The 21,691-nt window shown below is 37.8% G+C and overlaps 1 protein-coding gene across 1 annotated transcript in view; it reads left to right on the top strand.

Moving 5' to 3' along the window:
* Nucleotides 1–21,691, top strand: part of TMA16 (translation machinery associated 16 homolog) — a 30,520-nt gene that overhangs the window by 7,046 nt on the left and 1,783 nt on the right. Inside the window, exons 3-7 of the mRNA XM_087437466.1 lie at nt 6,849–6,961; nt 13,861–13,898; nt 15,103–15,187; nt 16,367–16,515; nt 20,400–20,442. Coding sequence (XP_087293592.1) covers nt 6,849–6,961; nt 13,861–13,898; nt 15,103–15,187; nt 16,367–16,515; nt 20,400–20,442 — 428 coding nt within the window. The remainder of the gene's footprint in view (nt 1–6,848; nt 6,962–13,860; nt 13,899–15,102; nt 15,188–16,366; nt 16,516–20,399; nt 20,443–21,691) is intronic.

Genomic DNA, 21,691 nt, shown 5'->3' with positions numbered 1-21,691 from the left:
AATTTTTGTGACCTTTCATTTTAGAAAGCATTTTATTTGTTAGGATATATGGAATAAAGATATGTTTTCAAAGAGCACACCTTTGCTTTGTTTTTTGGTCTTGCATTAGTTATCTCTTTTTGTATAACAAGCTATCCCAAAATTTAGTGGCTTAAAACAACAGCGTTTATTATCTCACAGTTTCTGGGGGTCAGGGATCAGGCATGGCTTACCAGAATCCTCTGCCTCAAGGTTTCTCTCTCACCAGGTTGTAATCAAGGTATAACCTGAGGTTGTGGTTTCATCTCAAGGCACGACTGGAGAGGATCTACTTCCCAGGTCACTCTCATGGTTCTTGGTAGGATTCAGCTCCTCGTGGACTGTTGGATTGAGGACCTCAGTTCTTGAGTAGCTGTTGGCTGGAGGCTTCCCTCAGTTTTTTGTCACATAGGCCTCTCCTTAGAGCAGTTCACTACATGTGACTACTAGTTTCCATCAGAGCAAGCCAAGTAAGACAGCAAAAGAGAGAGTAGGCAAGTTGGAAGCCAGAGTCCTTTCAAAACCTAATCTCAGGATTGATAACTCATCGCTTTTGCCAAATGCTGTTCATTAAAAGTGCGTCACTAGGGCCGGCTCCGTGGCTTAGCGGTTGAGTGCGCGCGCTCTGATGCTGGCGGCCCGGGTTCGGATCCCGGGCGCGCCCCGAGGCACCACTTCTCCGTCCAACGCGAGGCCGAGTCCCACGTACAGCAACTGGAAGGATGTGAACCTATGACATACAACTATCTACTGGGGCTTTGGGGGGAAAAAAATGAATAAATAAAATCTTTAAAAAAAAAAAAAAAAAGTGCGTCACTAGGTCCACACTCAAGGGGAGAGGATTATACATGGCCATGAACATCAGGAGGTGGGGCTCATTGGGGGCCATCTGAGAGGCAGCCTACCACGAGTTCTGAAAGTTTTTACTTGATTTATATTTGCTAAGTTTACCTAGCAAACACACCTTCCTTTCTTCCCCTTGCCTCCCCATGTGCAGAGAGAAACACAAAAGAATGTACATACTGTTTTATGATGGTTTCACTCTTTATTCCTTTATATCTGTAACCAACTTCCAGTGCCATTCTGGGTTTCAGACTTGGAGCTATCTTTTCTGGTCAGGTTTATCAAGAAGTGAGCAGTAAATGTTTGTTGAAGGAATGAATACATGTGTGAATGAGGAATTGGTGGTCATTTTAATTAATTCTGCCTATGGAGTTTTACAAAGGAAGTGACTTTGAGCTGTGTCTTGAGCTATGTCTTTGAGGTCCTTACTTGAGGACAAGTAAGGAAAAGGATTTTGCAGGCAGAGGTGACAACAAGTATAGTCCCAAGAAGTTATGAAACGGCAAAGTGTGTTCTGGAAATGGTGAGAATTTCGGTAAGAGTGGAATGAAGGATGTTTTGAAGAATGAGAAATAATGCTGGAGATGTAGGTTGGAGGTAGATTGTTTTCCATGTTAAGGATTTAGGACCTAACTGTGAGCTGGTAGAACTCTTATAGCAGGGGAGAGGGACTTTACTAGATAGTGTTGTAGAAAAATAAGCTCTTTGACTTCCATGAAAAAAGGCCATGAAAAAAGGACTAGCAGTAAGAGCATAAGGCCATACTTATGAAAGATAATGAGGCTGAATTAAGGCAATGACAATAGTTTTGAAGAGAAGATTCTAGAAACACTTTACCTTTTTCGGTATTAGATATGTTAGAAACTGCCAGCTGTTCCCTAATAGACTCTTTTTATTCTATAGTAATGTATTTTTTTTGAGAATAAAGATTGTATTTACTTACTCTCCCTTATATAACTCTCTGATTTCATTTTGGTCAATGAGATGCAATCAGAAGACTGCAAATTCCCAGATCTTGTTCTTAAAGGAAAAGGGTAAGCTTTTTGATTTTCTTTTCTGCTTTAGCTGGCTAGAGTTTAGACCTGGTATTAAGCCATCTTGGGGACTGTATGAATATATAGGAGGTTAAAGCCTAAGGATAGTGGATAACAAGATGGAAGGAGCCTGGATCTCTGGGGGCTTTGTGGATAGGTGGGATAAGATATAGAATTATGTAGGAATAAAAAAAATTACTGAAATGTCTAGTTTTGTTTGTATCTTTTGGACTGAATGTATGTGTCTCCCTAAAATCCATATGTTGAAATCCAGTCACCAACATGATGGTATTTGGGGGTAGGGCTTTTGGCAGGTAATTAGGTCATGAGGGTGGAGACCTCATGAGTAGGAATAGTGCCCTTAGAAGAAAAGGCCAGAGAGCTAGCTAGCTGTCTCTTTCCACCATGTGAGGATACAAGGAGAGGTCTGGCCTCTGGAGTCTGTAAGAGGACTCGCACCAGAACCCAACCACTCTGATCTCAGACTTCTAGTCTCCAGAACTGTGAGAAATGAATTTTTATTATTTAATTTTTATTGTTTAAGCCACTCAGTCTATGGCAATTTATTATATTAGTCCAAGCTGACTAAGACAAGGATATATGATCACCAGAATTATCCTACATATCAAGACATCTCTAGGCAGGGAAGCTCTAGAGTTAATTACGAGGATCAAAGTCTCAGTGGTTAACTTTTGTCTTTATATTTTTCCCTTCGAGCTCAAAGAGATGGCTGGGACAGCTTCAAGCATCAAAACATCAACATTATCAAAGGCATTGACTTTATAAGAGCCGGAATGCGTTTCTCAGAGCCCTCAGCAGACTTCCCATTATGTCCATTGGTTAGAATTGCATCACATGTCCATGCATCAGCCAGTCACTGACAAGGGCAATGGCATTACTATGATTGGTTTTGACCAGTGAAGACTCTCCACTCCCTTGGGGCTGAGAGGGGTACAGCCCCACTTCAAGCACTTGGCTAATGGGAGAGTGAATAAAGTTGGAGTTGTGTTGGGAAGGAGGAGAGGGTGAGTGGTTGTTGAGTAGGCAGTCAAGAGGGCCTGCCACTTACCCACTCCGGCCATATTTCCCATCTGGGATCAGTTGGGAGGCAGAGCAGAAAGGCAGACATAAATGCATAAGCCATTTGCAAATAACCAAGGCCCTGTGGTATGCATATGATGATTTAATGTTACAAAGAATCTTTGTATCTTCTATCTCCCTAGATCCCCACAACAATCCCATGAGATTGGCAGCACAGATATTAGGGTCCTCAGCAGCACCCAGTGTCCAGAGGCTGAGATGCCAATGGCTATATCCAGTGGGGAGGAAAACTGGGCCTCAGAGTAGTTAGTAACTTGCTGTTGATCCCAGAGCTACTAAATGTTCAAGAAAGGATTACAACTCAGTTCTCTCTGACTCCGTGCTATGCTCTGCTGATTTCAAAAGTCAAAACTTTTTTCTTTGGTGGAGAGTGAAGGGTATAGGAAGTAAAAGACAAACATCATTTAGGTTAGGAAGATGATATTGGTTGGGGCTGTGAGCCATACCTGGAACTTTGTATTTATTCTTTCCCATGTAAGACAGGACTTTGGAATATAAGTGCCAGAGGAAGATATTATTAGAAAGACAACTTGAATCTATGGTTTTTACTTCTTTTTGCTTTTTGACTCCTTTCACCCATTTCTCCTACCCTCCACCCCCCGCCTCTGTCAACCACCACCAACCACCAGTCTGTTTCCTGTATTTATGAGCTTTTTTGTGTGTGTGTGTGAGGAAGACCAGCCCTGTGCTAACATCTGCCAATCCTCATTTTTTTTTTTGCTGAGGAAGACTGGCCCTTGCTAACATCCATGCCCATCTTCCTCCACTTTATATGGGATGCTGCCACAGCATGGCTTGCCAAGCAGTGCGTTGGTGCGCGCCCGGGATCCGAACCGGTGAACCCTGGGCCGCCGCAGCGGAGCACGCGCAGTTAACTGCTTGCGCCACCGGGCTGGCCCCCTTTTTTTTTTTTTTAGATATTCCACATGCGAGAGACATCATACAGTATTTATCTTTCTCTGTCTGCCTTACTTCACTTAGCATAATGCTCTCAGGGTATATCCATGTTGTTGCAAATGACAAGATCACATTCTTTTTTTGTGTCTGAAGAGTATTCCATTTGCCTGTGTGTGTGTGTGTGTGTGTATGTGTATACATACCACAATTTCTTTATCCATTCATCCATCAGTGGACACTTAGGTTGTTTCCATATCTTGGCTATTGTAAATAATACTGCAGTGAACACGGGGGTGCATGTACCTTTTCGAGTTACTGTTTTTGTTTTCTTTGGATAAATAACTAAAAGTGAGATTGCTGGATCATATGGTAGTTCTATTTTTAATTTTTTGAGGAACCTCCGTACTGTTTTCCATAGCAGTTGCACCAATTTACATTCCCACCAACAGTGCACAGAGACCCCTTCACATCTTTGCCAACATTTGTTATTTCTTTTTTTTTTACTGAGGAAGATTCACCCTGAGCTAACATCCGCTGCCAATCTTCCTCTTTTTGTATGTGAGCTGCCGCCACAGCATGGCCACTGACAGACAAGTGGTGTAGGTCCACGCCCGAGAACCGAACCTGGGCCACTGAAGCGGAGTGTGGCAAACTTAACCACTAGGCCACTGGGGCTGGCCCTATTTCTTGTTTTTTTTGATAATAACCATTCTAACACATGTGAGGTGATATCTCATTGTGGTTTTGATTTGCATTTCCCTGATGATTAATAATGTTTAGCATCTTTTCATGGACTTGTTGGCCATCTGTATTCTTTGGAAAAATTTCTATTCATATCTTCTGCCCATTTTTTAATTGGATTGTTTGTTTTTTTTCCTGTGGAGTTGTATGAGTTCTTTGTATATTTTGTATATTATCCCCTTATCAGATATATAATTTGCAAATACTTTGTTCCATTCAGTTGGTTCCCTTTTCATTTTGTTGATGGTTTCCTTTGCTGTGCAGAAGCTTTTTAGTTTGATGTAGTTCCACTTGTTTATTTTTGCTTTTGTTGCTTTTGCATTTGGTATCAGATTCAAAAAATCATCGCCAAGACCTGTGTTAGGGAGGTTACCACCTATGTTTTCTTCTAGGAGTTTTATGGTTTCGGATCTTATGTTCAAGTCTTTAATCCATTTTTGAGTTAATTTTTGTGTATGGTGTAAGATAGTGGTCAAGTTTCATTCATTTGCATGTGGCTGTCCAGTTTTCCCAACACCATTTATTGAAGAGACCGTCCTTTCCCCGTTGTATATTCCTGGCTCCTGCGTTGTAAATTAATTGACTGTATACGCATGGGTTTATTTCTGGGCTCTCTATTTTGTTCCACTGATCTGTGTGTCTGTTTTTATGTCAATACCGTACTGTTTTAATTACTGTAGTTTTGTAATATGGTTTGAATTCAGGGAGCTTGATGCCTACAGCTTTGTTCTTCCTTCTCAAAATTGCTTTGGCTGTTTGGGACCTTTTGCGGTTCCATACAAATTTTAGGATGATTTGTTCTATTTCTGTGAAAAATTCCATTGGAATTTTGATAAGTATTGCATTGAATCTGTAGATTGCCTTGGGTAGTATGAACATTTTAACAGTATTGATTCTTCTAATCCATGAGCACAGAATATTTTTCCGTTTATTTGTGTCTTTGGTTTCTTTCATTAATATCTTGTAGTTTTCAATATAGTTGTAGTTTTCAGTATTTTCTTATAGTTCTTTCATCTCCTTGGTTAAATTTATTCCTACGTATTTTATTCTTTTTGATGTAATTATATGGGATTTATTTTTTATTTCTCTTTCTGATAGTTCGTTAGTAGTGCATAGAAATGCAACAGACTTTTGTATATTGATTTTCTAACCTGCGATTTTACTAAATTCGTTTTTTGATGGAATCTTTAGGATTTTCTGTATATAATATCATGTCATCTTCAAATAGTGACAGTTTTACTTCTTCCTTTCCATTTTGGATGCCTTTTATTTCTTTTTCTTGCCTAGTTGCTGGCTAGGAATTCCAGTACTACGTTGAATAAAAGTGGGGAGAGTGGGCTTCTTTGTCTTGTTCCTGTTCTAAGAGGAAAGGCTTTCAGCTTTTCACTGTTGAGTATGATGTTAGCTGTGGGCTTGTCATATATGGCCTTTTTATTATGTTGAGGTACCTCTCCTCTATACCCACTTTGTTGAGAGTTTTTATCATAAATGGATGTTGACTTTTGTCAAATGCTTTTTCTGCATAGACTGAGGTGATCATATGATTTTTATCCTTCATGTGATCTATCACATTGATTGATTTATGGGCGTTGAATCATTGTTGCATCCTTGGAATAAATCCCACTTGATCATGGTCTATGATCCTTGTAATGTATTGTTGAATTTGATTTGCTAATATTTTGTTGAGGATTTTTGCATCCATGTTCATTAGGGATATTGGCCTATAATTTTCTTTTCTTGTAGCATCCTTGTCTGGTTTTTGTCTCAGGATAATGCTGGCCTCATAAAATGAATTGGGAAGAGTTCCCTCCTCTTATATTTTTTGGAAGAGTTTGAGAAGGATTAGTATTAATTCTTCTTTGAATGTTTGGTAGAATTCACCATTGAAGCCTTCTGGTCCTGGACTTTTCTTTGTTGGGAGCTTTTTGATTACTGATAGAATCTCCTAACTAGTAATTGGTCTGCTCAGATTTTCTATTTCATCATGATTCAGTCTTGGTAGTTTGTACGTCTCTAGTAATTTATCCATTTCTTACAGTTGTCCAATTTGTTGGCATATAATTGTTCTTAGTAGTTTCTTATGATCCTTTGTATTTCTGTGGAATAGGTTGTAACAATATATTACCGTTTTTAAAATGTATTTCAAAAGAAAAACTTGGACAGAAATCACTTATGCGTCTTACTATGTGTGTCGTGTGTTTTCCTACATTTTAGCCTAAAGCACCAAAGGGAAAAAGTGTAGGACGGGAAAAAAAAGTCATCCATCCGTATAGTAGAAAAGCAGCTCAAATTACGAGAGAAGCTCACAAACAAGAGAAAAAGGAAAAGTAAGTATCTTTTCATTATTTCTATTATGCATTGGTGTAAAGCCGATTTATACATCTATCCTTCATCAATATTCCGTTCCTCTTGCTTTAATAAATATTTGTTAAGTATGTTCTATGCACTGAAGGTAAAATGATGAATAAGGATTCAGCTTTTAATAGAGCTTACCTAAAACAGATATGTAAATTTAGATAAGACGTGATGAGTGCAATGAAGAAAAACTAAAAAGGATTACGGGATGGAGAGTGAGGGAGAGGTTCTATTTTACATAGGATGGTTACAGAAGACTTCTCTGAAGAAGGTACATTTGAGCAGAGAGCTGAAAGACGTGAGTGAGCCATGCAGATGTATATTGGGCATGTAGGTTAAAATGCCTATTAGACATGTAAAAGGAGATGTAGAATGGGCAGTTGGATAAGTTGAGTCTAGTGTTGAGAGGATAGGTTAGGGATATAGACACAAATTTGGGAACCATCAGCATCTAGGTGGGGTTGCAAATCGTGAGACTGGATAAGATCACCTGACAAGTGAATGTAGATAGGAAAGAAAAGGGAGCCAAAGATTGAGTCCCTCCTATTACTATCTAGTGTGCTTTCATTCCATCCTGAAGGACTCCTTTTAGTATTTCTTTTAGGGCAGATCTGAAAGCAACAGATTCTCTCAGTTTTGTTTATTTGAGAATGTCTTAATTTCTCTTTCATTTTTGAAGGGCAGTTTTGTTGGATATAGACTTCTTGGATCAGTCTTTTTCTGTTCATCATTTTGAATATGTCATCCCTCAGCCTTCTGGCCTCCAAGGTTTCTGATGAGAAGTCAACTTTAATCTTATTGAGGATCCTTGGTGTGTGCTGAGTCACTTTTCTCTTGGTGCTTTCAAGATATCCTCTTTGTATTTCAGTAGTTTGAGTAAGATATGTCTAGGAGTGGACTTCATTTCTTGTTTGCACAGAGCATGAAGGTTAGCCAGAGGTGAGAGATTAGGACCTCCTCAGGTCTTTCCTTGGCATGAACACAGCCTCGACTGTGTATGTGGCATTGTAGATTCCCAGGAATATGTTAGAGCTACTTTTTCAAAGCCCTCTATGCACCTCCATTCCCCAGTTTTTCTTTTTAAATTTTTTGGTTTTGTTAGCCCCCAACTGGTAGTATCACTCAGGCTGCCGCTATGTTAAACAGTTGCAGGTGATTGTTTTCAAGAAACACCCTGGGGATAGGGCTATTCCCACAAAGAGAGCCCTGAGTCAGATCAAATAGAGATGAACTAACTCTGAGAATGGAGCTTTTCAGTATGCTGCCTGTCAGGTCAAATGGTGACAGTTGTTTGGGGATGGAGCTTTTGGGGAATTCCAAACCTAATCTGTTCTAGTGGTTGCTGAGAGGATGGTTTCTGTATACCATGAGTTGCTAGTCCCTTGGTTTTCAAGACTAGTGCAGAGCTGGGGAGAGGGAGATGGGATTAGGGCAAATTAAAACACAACAAAGCTTGCTGTTTTTAGTGAGATTGAGCCATTTTTCTTGAGTAAATGTTCCTCAGATTGTTGCAAGCCTTTAGTTAATTTCCATGCTTCTGAAAAAGTTAATTTTGACAAGGTTTCATAGTGTTCTCTTTGCTTTTATGGAGGAGTAGATTTCATAGGTCTTTATGCTGCCATTCTGGAAGTTGGTCTATATTCTTGATGTGAAGAATTTATAGAAGAATTTTCTTTTTAGAATTGCGAAATATGTGTATAATGCCTCTTCTTTTCCCCTCTTCCTGTCCGTTAGGCGTCCTTTTCTGATCAGCGGCCCATGATCTATAATTTGCCAATTCTCCCCCCATCTTTGGCCTGTGGGAGTCCCCAAGAACTGCTGTAGTAAAGAAATAAAAAAAATTAAGGTGAAGTTATGAAGACAAAACAAAAAATCAGCATTTTGACTATTTTAGAATAGTCTTACCATTGTAGTGATGCTAAGTAAATTTACATACTAGTTGATAGAAACCATCACTTTCATTATTTATTGATTCCTTCCCTAAGACCTAAAGCTATGTTTAGTAAAGGTTAGTTGTTTCACAGTGATTTGGCTGGAAGTTTTCAAAAAGAGAATAGTCAAGTTCTATAATAGTATAGTCAAATTTTTTTTCTTTTCTTTAAGGAAGGGTCTTTTTTTTTTTTTTTTTAAATAAATAGTAGGATGATGATAGCAGTATTGCTTTAAAACAAAAATTTTCAAACTTCAAATATTTGTGTCACTTGCATGAATTTTACTATTTTTTTTGACATGATATACTACTACTTTGATTTTTGTAGCTTCTGTTATCACCTGTACTAGTATTTTACAAACTTTAGTGTACATGAGAGATACCTGTAGGGTATGTTAAAACAGTTAGTTGCTCTACTCCTAGAGTTTTCTCCTGCGAAGGTCTGGGGTGGGGCCAAGATTTTCCATTTCTAATAAGTTTCCAGGGTGTGTTGATGCTGTTGCTGCTGGTTCAAGGACCACACTATGAGAACCGCGGACCTTTAGTATTATTTACTTAATATTCTTTTAAAATCTTTTCCCCTTAAATATAATTTTTTTAACGGAGACATTTTATCTCTATTAAAACCAAGTAGTTACTGTTGCCTTCCCTGAATGGTCTGAGCATGAGGCATGTTTGCTTTATTCTAGGTGAAAAGATCTGGCAAATTTCTGTCCTAATCAGAAAGGATCCAAAGAAAATGGGGGAAAAAAAGTGACTTTCTTACCATTTGATTAAAGATTATTTAATTCTCTATGAACTACTTAAAAATCACCTTGCATAGTACAGTAAGGTATACAGGCAATATTTTAGGAAATACTGCTTTAGAATATGGTTCAGTACTTTAGTTCACTCTAAGTACTTGTGCCAGTGATCCTGGAATGTTTGTATGTTGTCCGGTATATTCAGGATTTTATGCATTGATTTAGAGAATCAATATTATAGAATTATGGAAGAATAAAACAGAACAACATGCTGATTTCATATATAATTTGTCCTAAGGAAGTTCTATTATTGGCCCAGGCTCCTTTTTTTTTTTTTTTTTTTTTTTTTTTTGGTGAGGAAGATTAGCCCTGTGCTAATGTCTATTGCCAATCCTCCTCTTTTTGCTAAGGAAGATTGGCCCTGGGCTAACATCCTTGCCCATCTTCCTCTATTTTTTATAAGTGGGACGGCTGCTGTAGCATGGCTTGATAAGCGGTACGTGGTTCCGTGCCCGGCATCCAAACCTGCGAACCCCGGGCCACTGAAGCAGAGCACACGAACTTAACTGCTACATCACTGGGCCTGCCCCAACGCTCCATTTTAATAGTACAGAGTTGAAAGGTATCACTTAATTTTTTCTGCTTGGTTGATGTTCTAAACAGATTGAGCTTTTTCCTTTTTCTCATTTAGTTTAAAGAAATCACCGTTGTAACAGTTATGGCCCCAGAAGCAAACAAATATTCAGTTTTGGTAGTGTCTAACATATTTTATGAAACAGGCTTATGCCTGTCATAGATGTCAGTATTTTGAGTAGCAACATCAGTGACCATGAGTCATATTTAATTTAAATTGGAGCAAAGTCACAAATAGCACCTTGAACCCCTGCTGATCTGCCTGTGCTAGAGCAATACTTCCAGCAGGACAGAAATGCTAAGTTGCATATTTTCAAAAGATGGTTGGTAGCAAGATACTCAGACTGTTGGGACAATTGTAAGCAAGATGATAGACAAGGTACCAACAGGACTTAACTTGAACTTTGGGTGCCTGTGGCTTTTCTCAATGAATAATAATGTAAGTAATAAATAAATAAAGAAGTTATCAGATACTGCTTTAGTTATCTGTTGCTGCATAAGAAATTATACCACAGCTTAGCAGCTTGAAACATAGTTTCTCGGTCAGGAATCCCAATGCCCTGGTGCTTCTGGCTCAGGGTCTCTCACAAGGCTACCATCAAGATGTTGGCTGGGGCTGTATTCATCCTGGAGCTTGGTAGGGAGAGGTTTTGCTTCCAAGCTTACTTATATGGCTGTTGGCAGACCTCAAGTCTTGGCTGGCTGTTGGCTGTAGACATCAGTTCCTTGCCACATAAGCCTCTCCATAGGGTTAGTGAAAACATGGCAGCTTGGTTCCCCCAGAGCAAGGGCTCTGAGACAGAGTGAACGGAGATGACCAAGATGGAAGACAGTCTTTGTAACCTAATTTCGGAATGACATCCATCACTGTTGCACTATTTTATTTGTTAGAAGCCAGTGACTAGGTCTAACCACACTGATAGTGGCAAGAATCAGAGTGGCAAGAATCAGTGGGGACCGTCTTAGATACTACCACCTTTTGCTAGTATCTCCCTATCAAAAAATACTTAGTTTTCTAAGGAACAGAGCTAGCCAGGCAGCTTGGAGTATCCACTTAAAGATACTTCAGGAGTGAACAACAGCATAGAGTAAGAGTTCAGACACGTTCTTCTTCTTCAGCACTTGAAAGCTCTGATTTAGGACTGTGTGAAATATTGCTTCTTTCAATTTAAAAGAAACTAGTATGGTTTGAAGACTAGCACATTTCAAGTGATGCACAATTTACAGGCAGCAAATGGCTATTCTCTATCATGATTTTAGCTTTATTTTATGATTTCTCAGCATAGCAACATTTTGTTGCTGTGTACTGTCATATCTTGTCCTGCTAGGTATGTAGCACAGAACTCTGGATAGCAAATGAAAATGACTTTGTATGGAAAATTAACAAAGAGAAACTAAGCATAATGAGTAAGAATCTAGGAAACAACTACATTTGAGAATTAATCTCAAATCTCTCTACCTTTCTTCATCCCAACTGATAACCACCACCTAGTTAAGGCCTCTTTAAGTTCATTCAGAATAGTTGCAACTTGACTTCCAACTAGATTCTTCCTTCCGAGCTTATTTAAGAGGAATGAATTCCTCTCAGAGCCATTCTCTATCTTGTTATGAAGTGTTCTCTATTTTTTAAAATCAACTTTGAGGTATAAATAACATGCAATAAACTAGACATATTTTAAGTGTAGATTTTGGGTTTTGATGATACATCGGTGTAACCACTATGATTGGTATATAGTGCATTTTCATCCTCTCAAAAGATTCCCTTGTGCATCTTCCCAATCAATCCTCACTCTCCACCCCTAGCCTCAGGCAACCCCTGATTTGCTGTCTATTTTGATAGATGAAATTTGTCTTTCCTAATGTTTTATATAAATGTAATCATACTGTATATAATTTTTTGTGCCAGCTTTTTACTTGGCATAATGTTTGTGAAATTTATCCGTGTTACTTCATGTAGTAGTTGTCTTTCTCTTTTATTACTGAATAGTATTCCATTGTATGGGTATGCAATGCAATTTGTTTGTCCATTCACCTGTTGATGGTCATTTGGATTGTTTACAGTTTTTTGGCTTTTGTTGGGGTCTGTAAACTAAGGGCCCAGCCACCTGTTTTTATAAAAAAAAGTTTTATTGAAAAGCAGCTATGCCCATTTATTCTGTATTGTCTGTGGCTGCTTTCAGGCTATAATGGCAGAAGTGAGTAGTTGTGACAGAGACTGACCACATGGGCTGCAAAGCCTAACATGTTACTATCTGTCCATTTAAGAAAAAATTTGCCAGCCCCTGCTATTATGAATAAAGCTGCCATGAGCATTCATGTACAAGGTTTGTGTGAACATATGTTTTCATTTTTCTTTCAGTTGCTAGGATTAGAATTGCTGGGTTATATGGTAGATACATGTTTACGTATATAAGAAATTGAGTTTATAAGAAATTAAGTTTTTAAGAATTGCTGGTCATATGGTAGGTGTAATGTTTAAGTATGGAAGGAGTTGCCTTATTCAAAGTGATAGTACCGTTTTATGAGAGTTACATTTGCTCTATGTCCTCTCAAACATGTCATAGTGTAGGTTTTTAAAAAAAAACGTTAGCCATCCTAATAGATGTATAGTCTATCTCAGTGTGGTTTCACTTTGCGCATCTTGATGACTAACGATGTTAAGTATCTTTTAATGTGCTTATTGGTCATGTGTACGTCTTCAATTTGATGAAAAATCTGTTAAAATCTTTTGCCCTTTTTGATGTTGGGTTGTTTGTCTATTATTAAGTAGTAAGAACTCTTCGCATATTCTGAATGCTAGTTATTGTGTTGTGAATATTTTCTCCCATTCTGTGGCTAAAAAGTTTTTATAAAAATGGCTTCGTTTTATTTCTCCAGTTTTATAGTTGTTTAAAGCGGAAGGGTAATTCTGGGCTGCTTCGTTAGGGCTGGGGCAGTGTATTTTTTGTTCGTTGCTGTATCCCCAGTGGCCAACATAAAGTGTAGCAAAACTAGCTATCCAGAGATCTCTTCCGAAAAAGTTAGTATTGATGATATCAACCGTAGGAGTCATATATTACTTCAACTGTTTTCTGAGAATAAATGAGTTCTTTTTATGTGGTATAATTGTTTTCAAATTTACGAAAAGTAAACATTCTGTTTTGTTTAGTTCTTAAGAAAGTTTAAAAGATGACAGTAATACATTTTGGTCTTGGTGGCAGCACTCAGTCTTCTAGAAGGTGTTCATTACTTTTTTATACACAAGTATTCTGCATATTGCAGAACCTACCTGAACATTAATAATCCAATCAAGCTTTCATTTGTATTTTCAAAACTGATTTGTTCTATAGGTGTCCTTTAGTCATTGAAGAGCTAAAAACAAGTTTCTAAAAGAACATTTTGTTCTAGTGATTTAAGAGATAAGCATGGTGTTTAATGTTTCTATATTAACAAAACTAACTTCTTATACATAAAAGAGTGATCTTTGAATTAAGGCTCTTTGGGCAATGTTTTTTTATTGGTTTTGGCAGAATTTTAAAACTTTCTTTGGACATTTTCTAACACGTTATGCACCTTTTCTTCTAAGGCTGAAGAATGAAAAGGCCTTGCGTCTCAACCTTATCGGTAAGTAAATTTACTTATTTGAGATTCTGGCTAGGGTGTAGTGAAGTTATGCCCTATACTTGTTTTCCTATTGAAATATTTTTGTCTAAGTGAATTTTCTTTACCAGACTTCATTAAAATATAACTCCATCATTAAACTCTTAGAAGAATGTTAATATCTAGCACAGTTTTCCAGAAGCTGTTTATATTTATCTAGCTACCTATCTGTCTACCTCTGTCTATCTATCAATCTATATATCTATCTACTTACCTACCTATATCTGAAGTTTAATTCTAGCTCCCTAACAATTAGAATTGTGAAGGATTTTGGTCTAAGTATTTTGGAAACAGCAGTTCATATTTAATGATGTGGGTACATAGTCTGTATCTCAGTGTCACAGTCTTTATTTGGAGGGGTCAAATTTATTGTTACTAAATTTTTACTGATATGCCTGAGGTTTCAGAATAGTGACTGTTAGGCTTTATTACTAAAATTAAAGATATTTGAACCTTTATCTTTAATGCTTCATCAGGTAATAGAATAGTATTTCTAAATGGGTTATCAGTATCTGGAGTAGGGCCGTTTTTTAATCTGTAGTACTGAGAACTCTAACTGAAAGTGACCCTGATAGTCAGATTTACTCATAAGGATGAGGTCTGTTCATAATAAATCTCAGTCACTCTTTGCACAGTATCTGGCAGATCTTGTATGCTTAATATGTTTATTAATTTTGAGGCCCTGGACACGTTACTTAACCTTTCTCATCTGTATGTGCGGATAATAACAGTACTAATCCTGAGAGGATTGTAAAGCTTTTTACATAGTGCCTGCTGCTAATTAAATGTTCAGCAAATACCATTTTGATCATTAATCTAATTAAATTTTCATTTTATTATTTTAGACAAGTTTTATCTTTTGTTTTTTAAATACTTAGAACTTCATGTTGTGTTAAAGTCTTCTTTCTTTTTTTTTTTTAATTTTTCCCTCCTTATTGGATAAGAAATACATACAGAAAAGCATCCCTTTCACCCCTGTCTCTAAAAGGTGACAATTTAATTTCTGACAGACTGGTTTAATTGTCTTTGAGCCCACACAAGGCTTTATATTTAACATTGAAATAACTTTTGATACTGTTAAACACATTGATGTTGAAAATTATGATGAATACCTCTTGCTTAAATGATGACTTGTGGTGTTAAACTATCTTGGTACTTGTTGTTATAGGTGAAAAACTGCAGTGGTTTCAAAATCATCTTGATCCCAAAAAAGTAGGATATTCAAAGAAAGATGCTTGTGAATTAATTGAAAGGTAAACACTGGGCATTTTATGAGCAAAGGGTCAGAAAAAGGAATTCTCCAACCTGGTTCTTCAAGAGACAGAGTTCTGTTCTGGATTTGCGGAAGAGCAAATGAGCTTTGTTATCAAAAAGGCTTTGGATTTGTCTCCTAGCCTAGCCACTTTAGTTGGTTTGTAACCTTTCTGGGCCTCAGAGCCATGGTTAACCCAGTTTCTTGTGGTCAGGAAAGGCTTCCTGGAGAAATATCATCAAACTGACACCTGAAGGGTAGGGGTTAGCAGATTGAGGTAAGGTAGTTTGAAGAGCCTCTAGGCAGAGAGAACAATATCTAAAAGGCCCAGAGGAAAGAGGGAGATATTTAGTGATCTGCCAGAGATTTAATATGACCAAAATAACAGGGAGGGAATTGTGACAGGTACGATAAGTGACAACCAATTCATGAAAGACCTCACATATCATTTAAGAGTTTGGACTTTATCAAAGGACATTGGGAGCCATAGGAGGCTTTACTGCAAGCACTTGAGATGATCCTATTTAAACTTTAGAAAGGTCACACTAGTGAGAAGGAGGATAATAACCTGAGGGGGCATGGCTTTGGCCAGGAGACTGTTGAGAGGCTGAGAAGCAATCCAGGCAAGAGATGATGATGGCCTCTGCTTGGTTAGTAGCAGTGTGGTAAAGAAAAATGAAGGATTGCAGAGATATTAAGAAGGTAGATGTCTCAATCTTTAGTGAAAGCTTAGATGTGGCATAAAAGGGAGAGAGAGGAGTCAAGGAGGACACTTGCATTCCTCTCTTGGGCAGCTGGACGAATGGTTGTACTGTTTCCTGAGATAGGGAGCCAAAGAGATGGAGCGGGTTTGGTGGGGGAGGAGTGGGGCAGGGGTGAGGATGAGTTTAGTCTTGATGTGTTAAGCCTCTACAGTACATCCAGGTGGAGATGTCCAGGAGGTGATTGAATATGAGGGTCTGGAGTTTAACAGAGGCTTTAATAGCAGGCAGTGATTTGGTTGCTGAAATTTTGGGAAAGGTTGAGTTATCCAGAGAAGGTCTGAGGTCTAAGGACTTGAGGAACTTAGAGGAACATAAGAATTTAAAGGACAGGCGAAGGCTGGGGATTATGTTTAAAATGAAGTAATGGAAGCCAAACATACAGACTTTGCAACTCAAATCATTTTCTTATTTTTCAGGTATTTAAATCGATTCAGTAGTGAGCTGGAGCAGATTGAATTACATAACAGCATCAAAGACAGGCAGGGAAGGCGGCACTGTTCCCGGGAGACAGTCATCAAGCAGACAATGGAGCGTGAGCGGCAGCAGTATGAAGGATATGGCCTTGGTGTGTTCACTGTGATTTTCTTTTTCCTTTCTGAAATACATAGCAATATCAGATTTGTAATTCATTTCAAAGGTTTAATTTTATTTATTCTCTTTCTTTAGTTTGATTTTCTTCCTTTGATTTCCTTTCTTTTGTGAGTATGCGGAATAATTTTTTAATTCATTCTTTTTTTTTCCCTACATTCCCCAAGCTGTCAGTTGTGAGAGTGACATCATGTCTTTCTGCTGTGACAGTAGAGTTTTCCACTCCCTTCTGGCACTACCCTGATTTGCTTTGTTATGGAGTTATCACTTGCCCATCTCCAGCTACATCTAAGTTTTCTTCAGGGCAGGTGCTGTGTCCTTATCTTTGTAATTCTTGTAGTACCTACTTGTTGCAGTCATTCTTGAGAAACTATAGAAATCCAATATTCATTCTTAGCATTGTGGCGTTTCTTACCATTCCTAAAGAGTTTACCAACACTGTTAGTTTACCAACACTGTCTGAAGAAAAGCACTTAGTAGAAGAGGGTATTTAAGGCTTGTAAAACCCATGAACAGGTGACGACTCAAAGGCTACATGTGGCCTGCACATGGTATTTGATTGGCTTATTAATTGTCATTATTAAAAAGAATCTGGTGATTTCACATGAAAAATGTAGATTTCTGGCTTCTCTTCAAAAATCAGATGGTCTGACAACATAATCTGCTAGAATGGAGTAGTAGCTCTCCCATTTAGACTTGCCCATATATTCTCAAGTTTGCCGTGATCCTGAACGTTCCTTCATTCACATTCCCTGCCTGGTCCTTGTAGGCATTTATATTATGTGGATCTGCTTGGAAAGTGTAATAAATGAAATATTTAATAACAGAATTACATTTTTAAATTTTAATAATAACAACTGTGAAGTATGACTCTAAAGGAAATATCCTGTGGGTAACTGTTGTGTAGGTCTCAGCCTGTTGATGGTGATGCTCTCTGCTGGAAATGCCTGAGGCACTCGCCTGAGTCCATACTACTTGTGGCGAGCCCCCACAGACATTTCCCCAGCTGGAGCCAATGTTGTGGTTGGACCTCTCCTTGTAGTTCTCATTATTTTTGCAGGAAACACCTCAGCAACAACAGTCGGGAAACTGAAAAAAACAAGATTTATTACTCACAAGTCCTGGAGGGTACACGGGACCTCGGGCAAGAGGAGCACGAGCGGGAGGGGGAGGAGAGGAGGAGGAGAGAGGGAAGGAGCACATACCTGGGGCTCTGCCTTTGTTAGTGTCTGAGGGTGGGGTGCCTAGGGTTTCAGGGGTTCACTCATTATTGGAAAATTTAAAACATAAGAGTAGGAATTAGGGCTGGAGAAGGGAAAGGGGGGGTCACTCAGGTGGTCAGTTATCTAGGTTACCTAGGGCTTTCTAAAAGTGGAACTGCACGAATGGGGGTGGCCTGGTTCCTTAGCTAGTTGTTTGGCTAGTAGCTGTGTCACACAGCGGGCAATATGTTTATTTGAGATGGATGTTTTGGAAATGGATGCCTCAGCAGTCAAAAGCTCAGTGTCAGGCACTTACATTACAATCAAAAAGCTTAATGTCAGGTACTTACACTACAGTAACACTAGAAACCCTGAAGTAGATGGCAGTTCCTCTTCATCATTCCTAAGTGAGTTTCTTAACTGAGAAAACAGCAGAGGATAGCTTTAGACCTGGACAGATCTGAGCTTAAACCCATAGAGTTTACTGTATAACAGGGCAAGTTACTTAACCCCTCTGGGCCTTGTTTCCTTCAATTTAAAAATTGAGATAAATAGTATACCTCCTTCCCCCAGGTTGTTTAAAAGTTAAATGAGATTTCATTTATCGAAGCGCCTGACATAGTACCTAATGTGGGAGGTTGAGGGAGTGCTTCAACCAGTCCCTTGTCCTTTTCACCTAAGTAGTTACCTACTAAGAGTGTAAAATTTGCCTTGTGCTAGTCTCCATTTTCTCAGTTTCCACTTTTTTTTGGAACTCACTTTAATTAGGCTTTTGTCCCCACCATCAACTAAAAGTACTCATCCCTGATGACCTTAAGTTGCTAAGACAAATAGGTGTTATACTGGGCATTGATCACTTCATTTTCTTGTAGCATTTTTTAGTTGGTGTAGAAGACCCCGATGTTTCCTGCTTTTCTTTCTAGTTCACTGGCCATGACTTTGCAGTTTCCTAAGTTCAGTCTTCCTCATCTTCACAAACTAAATGTTGGCCCAGGGCCCTGTCCTTGAGCCTCTTCTCTTTTCTATTTACACCAATTCCTAAGTTGATTTCATTTAGTCCCTGTGGTTTTAATACCATCTAAATGCTGATAACTTCCAAATTTATATTGTTCACCCTGACTTGTCCCTAGAACTCCAGGCTTGCACTGTCTAACTTGGATTTCTCAAAATCTTGACTTTTGAGTGTCTTATAGGCATCTCAGACTTGACGTGGCCCAAAGCCAAGTCGAACTTGTCTCCTAAAACTTGCTCCTCCTGCAAGATCTGTACTTCAGTCAGTGGCATCACCACTTACCCAGTTGCTCAGGTCAGAAACCCTGCAGTCTCTTTCACATTCCACATCCAGCTCGTCAGCAAAATATATTTAGAATCTGATGACTTACTGCTACTACCACCACCTCCTTAGTTCAAGCCACCATCATCTCACCTGTACCGTTGCAACAGCCTTCCTGTTGGTCTCCATGGTTCTGCTCTTTCCTCCTAAAGTCTGTTCAGCTTGCAGCTGCCAGATTAATTAACAGTAATTAACAGAGCACATCCAAGTTCAAACATTTATTGGTGATAGAGCCAGTACTAAAACTCAGATCTAGTGTTCTTCCAACTCGGCCTCAGTGCTCCTTCCACAGTCAGGGAATGTGTCTGGTGAAAGGAGGTTTGTGATTTCTAACAAGTCCACAAGTGTCTAGAAACATGTAGTCAAATTGTCACCAAATTCTGTTTTGATAAGTTTCAGAAAAGACTAGATATTAACACATCTCCTTCCTTGCCCCATGGTGGTATAACTATTTCTGACTCATTTTTATTAGGATTTCTTTTAAAAAAAATTTTGTGCTTAATTTACACCCTTTAAACACCTGCCCTATCATACTCATATCTTCTGAAACTTATAAAAGTCAGCATACAGTTGTGTCAAACATTTTTATTTTATCTTTTTTATTAATTGATACTGGATTTTAATTAATATTTTATTGCATTGGCCAGAATTTTTGCAACAGTGTTCTAGTTTTTGTTATACATGCCTCTGTGTTCCTCCAGTAAGTACGACCATGCATATTGATTTATGATAAACTTTCTAATCATGGTAAGGAACTGTCGTACACCTAGTTTTTATTAAAAATGGGTCTAAATTTTTTGAATTTTTTGAAGCATCTGTTGATTATAGATTGTTTTAAATTTTTTTCCACGTTTTGAATAATGTGATTTTTTAATATTAAATAATCTTTGCATTCCTCAGATAAACTCTCCCTTGCCAAGGTGAAGTATATTCTTGAAAATATTGTACTTTTCACCAAGAAAATATATAAAACAACCTAGCATGTTGTTTTAGGGGATTGATAATTAGAATTTGCCAGGTATCTTTTATGGTTTAAAAGGACAGGGTTTATTTTGTTAATAGGTTTGTTTTATTTTACAGATTTTATGCTAGAATTTATTATTTAATAGCATTCTTCTTAAATCGCTTTCTTAAACTAAGTCCTTTATACTTGCAAAACTTACTTTTCATATAGCATTATAACGGTGCCTTGAAACTTTGTTTGGCTTTGAATATTCTTGCTCTGTCAATTATTATTTGTTGTATCTGAGGTAATAAAAGAGGAACTATAAAATGTTGTAATTTAGAAAACATTGTCTAATGGATATAAATTATTTTCTTTCCCAGAGATTCCAGACATTGTAAATGCAGGTAATCTGAAAACTTTTAGGTGAGTCTGTCACTTTTATTATTCTTTGAAGCTGTGTGTAAAATACATGAGACATAAACTTTCTTCCCTTTTAAGTCTAGATATTAGAGCTAAAAGAAAATCAGGGGTTTCTTTTAAACTTTTCTCTTTCATCAATGTAACAATTTTCCCAAGTTGTGTTTATTTGAAATACCTGATATATACCGAAATGATAGTGATATGGTGCTTTTATTTGTTTTTCAAAATATTTTAAAATACTTCAGTACTTAAAAGAACTTGATTTCACTATTTCTCCTCAGTTCTTATTTTTTCACAAAAATAAAATAACGGCAGCAGACTTGATGGCTCAGAGTCCCATCCCCAGACTGTTCGCAGCATCCTCTTTTGGAGAAGATGGTTAATGGGAAGTGATAGCAGGGGAAGAGTTAAGTCACCAAGAACCGGTTGGTCCAGTGGTCTCTCTACTCTGCACTTTTGTGACCAGAGAGACTACCGAGTAGGATTTCAATTTTTTAGTTTTCAAATGTGGGTTATCTTTATAAAATGACTTTTATTAACCACTTTGATCGTAACTAGACCATGTTGACAGGTCTGAAATTTTATGTAAATTAAAATTACATAAATTTAACTCCAGTCATATTCTTTGAAACCCTTAAGCTTATTTTATATTTCTATACTTATGAATTCATAGAAAAATATTTAATATTTACTCATAAAATATTAGCTCTAATAGAATTCATTAATCATATATAAGATTTAGTTCATTTTTAGCTCATGTACATGTATTTACAATTTAATTACATGGAGCATGAGATTCTTTTTATACCTTAATTATTTTTTGGCCTGTAGTATTAATTAATCAGATATATAAGTGTGCTCCTTATTTCTAAAACAATATATGTTCTGCCTCCCCCAAAGAAAGCCAGAAATGAGTGAAGAAATTAGCATAGACTGTTAGTGTTGCTGGTTAGAGTTCGGTACTCAAACCAATCTTCACATTGCTCCTAAAGTAAATGAACATAGGCTTGTCACAAAAAATGCTGAGGTTGAAAAAGTAAATTTTCTATTATAACCATAAAAATTGTTTGATTACTGAAACTTAACTCTGACTTCCACTGTGTGGAAAGAAAAACTTATTCTGTAGTATGCGTTTTGCGGATTTGCCAGGTATGATGTAGTTCCTACTTCTGAGAGTCTTGATACCATATGGCCTGATAGAGAAGTGTTCAGGTTAGGGAGAAGGAAAGAATGGAACAGAGCTTCCCTGTAA

Source organism: Ceratotherium simum, chromosome 12 (genome assembly GCF_057802395.1).
Source record: "Ceratotherium simum simum isolate JZ-2026a chromosome 12, ASM5780239v1, whole genome shotgun sequence".
In the NCBI taxonomy this organism is placed as follows: Eukaryota; Metazoa; Chordata; class Mammalia; order Perissodactyla; family Rhinocerotidae; genus Ceratotherium; species Ceratotherium simum.
This window is presented reverse-complemented; position numbering and strand designations above follow the sequence as displayed.